This window comes from Culicoides brevitarsis, chromosome 2 (genome assembly GCF_036172545.1).
Source record: "Culicoides brevitarsis isolate CSIRO-B50_1 chromosome 2, AGI_CSIRO_Cbre_v1, whole genome shotgun sequence".
Classification (NCBI taxonomy): domain Eukaryota; kingdom Metazoa; phylum Arthropoda; class Insecta; order Diptera; family Ceratopogonidae; genus Culicoides; species Culicoides brevitarsis.
In genome coordinates this window covers 25,876,784-25,884,041 of record NC_087086.1, presented here as the reverse complement: position 1 = coordinate 25,884,041, position 7,258 = coordinate 25,876,784, and the positions used below count along the sequence as shown (strand labels likewise).

Sequence of the window (7,258 nt, the reverse complement as noted above, 5' to 3'; positions counted from 1 at the left end):
TATTTTCTTGACGAATTTATTAATTTTTAGAAAAAAAACTTAAATTTGAGTTAATATTTGAAGAATTTTTGTGGATGACATGATTTTATTCTTTGACATTCTCCTCAATCCAATCAAGAAAACTCGAAACTCGTGTATAAACGCCGAGAGTTTTAGGATCACCGCAAATTTTTGTTCCGTAACTCACTAATCCAGCCGCATAGTAATATTTTCCGCCCTTTCCATCATCACGCAATGCCACTAATGGCCCGCCGCCATCTCCACCGCAAGTATCTATACCAGATGTCTCTCCCACAGCACAAAATTGACTTTCCATAATTTCTAGTGAAAATTTTTCATTGCTCTGCTTGCATGTTTCTTGATCGACGATTTTAAGTTTAATTTTTGACTTTTTACTAAGACGATCTTGAAAAAACCCGGGTAGGCTCCATCCGGCAAAGATGAAATTCGATGCTTCGTCAGTTTGATTTTTCATCGGCAAACAAAGAGGTTTCACGAATTTATTTAGCTTCACAGGTGTCTCTAATCGCAAAAGAGCAATATTATTATGCTTTGGTGCTTTACGACTAAGTTTGTATTCTGAATGTTTAATTACTTCTTCCACGGGGATTTCTTGAATGGCATCAGTGCAACCCGTGGAGTCACAATCGTTTGTTGCATCAAGATCCCATTCTCCAAGCCGAACAACTGACAAATTTGAATTACGAAGTAAAACACAAGCAGCTGTTGTCAGAACATAACGAGAGTTGATAAGAGCTCCAATGCAAAGAAATTTTAGAGAGTCATCATCTGGAAAGAAAAAGAAAAAATTAAAAGGAAAAAAAAAATTCTAATATTTTCACTTACTTTTATTTTTATATCCCAACAGTGCCAACCATGGAAATTCGTCAAGGTTAGTTTCTTTTCGACCAACAAAATCATCAGTAGAAGAAGAAATGCCGCAATCACCGCTTCCCGGCGTTGGAAGCAGATAAGAATTTGCCACAGAAGCAAAAAACAAAGTAAGAATTAAACTTAATTTCATTCTTTTTTTTAAAGTTATCAAGTCGAATACTGCGCAAAAACTGACCAAATTTGTAATTTTATTTTGTTTTTATTTATTTTTGCTAATCATATTTGGACCATTCCATTCTAAAAAACACCAAAATCCCGAATTTTAAAATAACTTATAAAAATCTGATTGTTTTATCGTGATGTTCATCCAAAATAAGAGAAAAAAAATTTTAGATTTTTTTTATCAATGATTAATTTTTTTTTTAAAAAACACAAAAATATCACATTTTAAGCTTTTTTTCATCAAACTGAAAACGTGTCAGTAAAAATTGATATATTTAAGATGATAAAAAATCCTGGTGTACAAAAATTTCGAAATAATAAACTTCAAATTTCAACCTCTTTTTTCGCTACACGGGTTTGGTTTTTTTTGCGATAAAAATTTTCAAAATTATCATAAAATTTTGAAAAATAAAGAGTAAAAAATTTCGCCAAAGGAAAAGTTTCTTCTTTTTTGATGGACATAAAAACTATTTAGTTTTTCATTTCTAATGCGGTTTTATGGAAAAATCAATGTTTGGTTTTTTTTAGAATGGAATGCACCAGATTGAGGATGCAAAGAAAGTTAAGTTAATAGCACTTGTATAACCGGTCAATCTTGTGAATTTATTCTAAATGCAATTTTCGGCATTGGAGTTATTTATAAAAAAAATGGAATGATATCATTTCAAACGAATTTATTTATTTTTTATGATTTTTTTTATTTCTTTTATTTAATTTTTCTGTAAGTTTTTTGACATTTTGATTTCTTATTTAGGATCTGACGTGAACTATCTAAATGGCAAGAATGTAATTAAGTCAAGCTATCTCTTAATGTTTTTGTTTTTTCTGCAAATGTTTTTCGCTTACGTTCGAGTTAGAAAATATGACGCAAATATTTTTTTTCTTTTAGAATATATCTGGTAACGTCAACTAATGTCGACCACGAGTGTAAATTTCAACTATCAATCAAAGGATTAGATTAGATCAGATTTATTTAAAAGTGCAAAAAGAAATATTCGAATTTGAATATAATGAATTCGATCAAAAAATTCTCTTTAAAAAAAATATTCAATACATATTTTTAACAAAATTTATTTTTTTTTCTGTGATTAATCAAATTTTTTCTTTATGAATTTTTAAAAATTAGGAAAGGGATAAGCAAAAGTCAAAATTGGCTTTTTTTTAATTTTCAAAAATTCATAATAAAAATATTTGACTAATAAACGAAAAAAAAACAATGTGGTTTTAAAAATTGTTGAAGCTAAAGGAGAATTTTTGCGTTAGTGTAATTATTTATTACCTTTTATTTAAATATTGAGTCGTTAATAAACAAATCATGTTCTCGTTGTTTTTTTTATTGTCACAGTTCGTCACCGTATCACTATTTCAGCTGTCACTAAATTGATTAATTTGTCTAAATTAATTTTTGTAAATAAATATTTTTGTTTTTATTCATCAAAAATTTAAAGTGTTAAATAAATATTTTTCTTTTCAAAGCAGGTTTGTAGTTTCGTAAGCCTGAAAATTAATTAGGAATTTTTTTTAATTTAAAGATTTTTTCAGTTCTTACTTACCTGGACTTCGTGAGTCATTCCAATAACCTCACTTTGAAATTCTCAGGACAACTTTTGCATAAAAACCAGCTGCGATCAAATAAAGGACATCATAACAATCCATACCAGCAAAACGTAATCATGGAATATCCTGAAAGTCACAAAATATTTTACGAAAGCAAGAAATTCTGCTGTAACCCTTTTGCAATTTGAGTATCACAGCTCGAGAAAAAAGGACAAAAAAATGAACAAAGTTACAGAAAAAACTTTAGAACTTTTTCACAGACTTGGAAGCACTTGGGTGACCAAAGATATGTGGTTTGTTGTTTTTGTAAGGTTAGAGCGCGAGAACGATTAGAAAACTTGGAAAATATTAATGGCGAAACAACTCCTGTCAAAAATCCACCTCGAAAGAGATTCCGTTCAATTTCACCCGACTATTGGAGGAGAAAAGTTGTACCAAAACCACCTGTTGAAGTCGAAATTGAAGAAGTGCCCATAAAAGAACACGAACCTGACTCCGATTGGTCACCGGATTCTGACGAAGAGACACAAAAAAATATTAAACAAGAGGAAAAAGAAGGAGATTACTTAAAAGCATCTTCTCAAGTGATTTCTGACATCTTAAAAGACTGCAAAAATGACATGAAAATCAAAATAATTAGAGCTTTTACGGACAAACATGCTCCTTGTGAAATTATGAGAAACCTTCCCGGTACTACAGAATACATGATAAGCAAAGCTAAAAAACCAGAACAAAAAGACAAACCAAAATTAGGTAAACCCGGCATTCCTCCCGAAGTTGTGAGCAAAATCAAGCAATTTTATTGCAGCGGTCTCGTTGGTTATTGCATTGGATTTTGGGATATGGACGATAGAACGCGTGTTTTGGTTCACACATTGAAAGATCTGCATAAAATGTATTTGGAAAGATGCGAGGATGAGAGGGACAAAGTTTCTTTCAGTAGTTTTGCTAAGCTTCGGCCAGAACATTGTACTATTATTAAGTCTACTAAGAAATCTGTTAAAAAATCTGTTAAAAAATAATTTTTTGACTTCAAACAAATATTGTTTTAGAAATCTAAGATTTTTTTCCTGATCAAATAAAATTAATTTCAAATATAATATTTTTGACCAACATTTTTTCTCTTTTAAATTGAAAATTTTAAAATTTGATAAATAATAAGTTTTAAAAAAAATGTAAAGAAATTTTTGAAAAGAATTTTTAATAAATATTTCTGTTAAAATCAATGAATTGTGATTTTTTTTTAAATATTTAGGCCGCTCCAAATGAAACTCAATAGTTTTGTCCGATGCCCCATTTTAAAATCCAAAATCTAATGGTGCAAAATAAAAAAAAAAGTTAAAAATTTCATCAAAAAGGGACCATATTTCATGTATTTAATAATTTTTTAAGAAAATTTTTCAATTTTTAATAGTTTTTGTATTGAAAATCGTATTTCGATATGATAAAATTTTATATAAAATAATTTTTATAAAAATTACTGAAATTTTCTTTCAAAAAATTTTTGACAATTATTTTTTATGGTTTTCATTTTTTTTAAATGTTGACTAAAATGTTCTTAAATCAATCTAAAGAACTCAAAGCAACAAAAATATTGATAAAAGATGAAAATTTTTTAAAAAATTTGGAATTTCGTATGAAAAAAAGTATTTTCAAATATTTTGGACAAAACTATTGAGTTTCATTTGGAGCGGCCTTATCAGAAACAAATTGAAATAATTAAATTTATTGAATAAAAAAATAATTTAAGGAAATTCTTAATTTTAAAAATTTTTAAAAACTAGAAAAATGTGAAAAGCCTAAGGATTTTCCAAAATTTTTTACCGTATTTCGAAGAAAAAATTCGGTAGTAAACTCGACAAAAAAATAAAAAAAATTTATTAAATTATAAAAAAACAGAATTTCTGCATATTTTTTTTATAAATTCTTTATTTTTTTGTATTTAAAAAAAAAATTAAAATCTTTTTGAATTTACTTTTTAAAATTTACTGGAAAATTTTTCAATAATTAAAAATTTAAAATCTGGATTTTTTTTACATTTTTTAAGAATTGAAATTCGCAATTTTTGTTCAAACAATTTTTTTTAAAGAGATTTCCTTTTTATCACACGACTTTTAAAATGAATGAAGGAAAAAAAAATAAAATAATTTTAAAATAGCCTTTATTCTTCGAATAAAATTAGCTAAGCAACTAAAAATTCAATATATTTCATTTCCTCCCTGACTCATAAACTAAGCATCAAAAATCAATTCTCTATAAAAACAATTTTGCCAAAATAAAAAAAAAATATGATTAAATACTCTACCGATCGTTAGCTAGTCTGTAACGTTACATTCCACGTCACTTTTCCCAGAAATCAATATTTTTTCTTAGAATGCGAATAAAAGACAAAAACCGACTCTTGTCTTGTTTCTCTCGTTAAAGCCATCATAATGGCCACACATACGACGCCGCTTCGCACAGAATCCATCGAGACAGAAGACAATGTGTACAAGTACTAGAGGGAAAAATATTTAGAGCAACGAAAAATTCCTCACATTCCATAAAATTATCCTTCGAAGGCGTTCACACGTTTCATACAAAGAAAAAAAATTGAAGAAACTCCGAAACGAGACAATAAACTACTAAAAAATATTTCTTTATTTCATTCACTTTTTTGTAAAATTTGAATGACAATTTCCCAAAAAAGAAAAAATAGTTTTCTTAAATAGTTGCTTGAAAAGGGAAAATATTTTTACAGCTTCAGCGATGACGACAACGACGAGGATGTGACCCAATTGTTTATGAGCAAAATGAACAAAAACTTTTATTGTTTTATGAACTTCAAGTCGTGTCGTGTCGAGCGAATTAATCGATAACTGCATGATGACGCGTTAAAAGAGCAATTCAAACAATTACGGAACTTGTTAAAGTTTTGTTGAATTTTGCGATCTCTATGAGTTAATAAAAAAAATGACGAATGCGAGAAATTATACTTGATCTTTGATATTTTTTGTCAGTTTCGTTTTGTGAGTGATTCGTGAGCAAATATTTATAAATAACACGCTTTGGGTTTCCTTTGATGTACTTTTTTTTTTTGGCAATCATGACGTATTTATCATGACACGAATAGTAAATATTGTTATTTTTTTGGGTTTTTTTTCGGTCGTGACAGGATGAAAGTTGCAGATTTTTTGCTATGGAACAACTTGACAAATAAAAATCTTCAAAAATGAATTGAATTTGTTCTTAAATTCAATTTTCATAAGAAAATTTTATCAGAAAAAATTACAAAATTTAAAAAACCACGTGGTTGAAAAAATTAAATAAACCACGTGGTTAAAATAAAACACGTGGCTTAAACATTTTGTAAACCACGTGGTTAAAAAAATTGAACAGATCATCTGAATTAAAATATTAAATACGTGACTTAAACATTGGTTGCACAACCACGTGGTTAAAAAAAATAAGTAAACCACGTGACTGAAAAATTAAATAAACCATGTGGCTTGAAAATTAATTGGACCACGTGGTTTAAAAACATAAATTAACCACGTGGCTTGAAAATTAATAGACCACGTGGTTAAAAAAATTAAACCTCTTGACTTAAGAATTAAGTAGACCACGTGGTTAAAAAAATTGAACAACCCATGTGGTTAAAAAATTAAATATATTTATGAAATTTAAAAATCAAATAAACCACGTGACTTAAAAGTTAAAAATGTCACGTGGTTTAAAAATAAATTAAAATAAAAAAAATTAACAATTAGATAACCACGTGGTTAAAAAAATTTAATAAATTCATTAAATTTAAAATTAAATAAAGCACGAAAATTAAAAAAAAAATTAAAAAGATTTTTAAAAAATTAAGTAAGTTTAAAAATTAGTAAAAAAAAAACCTAAAACCACGTGGTTTTGAAAAATTAAACAAAATAATACCGCATTTTTTAAAAATATAAAAATAAAACCACGTGGTTGAAAAAAAAATCGAAATTTGTTACCATCGTTTATCTAATTTTTTTTGCATATTTTTACTGCTCCCATCGATGATGACGACGACGACAACGAAACGACCCTACAAAGAAAGAAACGGAGTCAAAAGGTGACACACCAATTGACTTCTGACTAGTAGAATACTACAACAGATGAATATTAATCGTGTCGCGATATTCCCATTAAAAATGTTTTGTGAATTAAATTACAGCTGTGGTGTGTGCCATAAACGTGTCTCGTTCACTCACTCATTCATTCGGATAATTTTCATTCAAAACGTACGAAAAAAAAAATTATTAAATTTGCCATCTTTGTGGTGCTGCGCGCGTGTTTCGAACAATCTCCTAATCGAGTCAAGCATTTAATTCTCCTCACTTTTTTCTCCCGCATCTCGCAATTGGATTCAACACTACTGGTTTATTACATCATCATCGTATCGGCGCACAGATCGAAGCAACAGGCAACCACTTGACACTCGCACACAAACCGACGTGAGACAATACGCAGGATGTCATCATCAGCACACCACAAACAGATAAGGGAAAAAAGTCGCCGTAGCAAATGTCGATACACACACTCGTCATCGTCGTCGACAAACACACAGGAAAAACTAAAAGCTCAAGTAAAAATGTGAAAAATTTTGCAAGGATCAGTTGCGGTTTATCCATCGAGC

At 28.7% G+C, this 7,258-nt stretch overlaps 1 protein-coding gene across 1 annotated transcript; it reads right to left on the bottom strand.

Moving 5' to 3' along the window:
- On the bottom strand, positions 1-1,024 carry LOC134828824 (phenoloxidase-activating factor 3-like). Its single transcript, XM_063841810.1, has 2 exons — positions 847-1,024; positions 1-789 (listed from the first exon to the last, which is right to left on the bottom strand). The coding sequence occupies exons 1-2, from the start codon at positions 1,022-1,024 to the stop codon at positions 86-88; spliced, it is 882 nt and encodes a 293-aa protein (XP_063697880.1). The 3' UTR covers positions 1-85.
- Positions 1,025-7,258: the final 6,234 nt, after the last annotated feature.

Coding starts and splice junctions, on each gene's coding strand:
- LOC134828824 (XM_063841810.1), bottom strand. CDS start 1,024: ATGAAATTAAGTTTAATTCTTACTTTGTTTTTTGCTTCTGTGGCAAAT. Junction 790..846: donor GTTGGGATATAAAAATAAAA/GTAAGTGAAAAT, acceptor TTTTCTTTCCAG/ATGATGACTCTCTAAAATTT.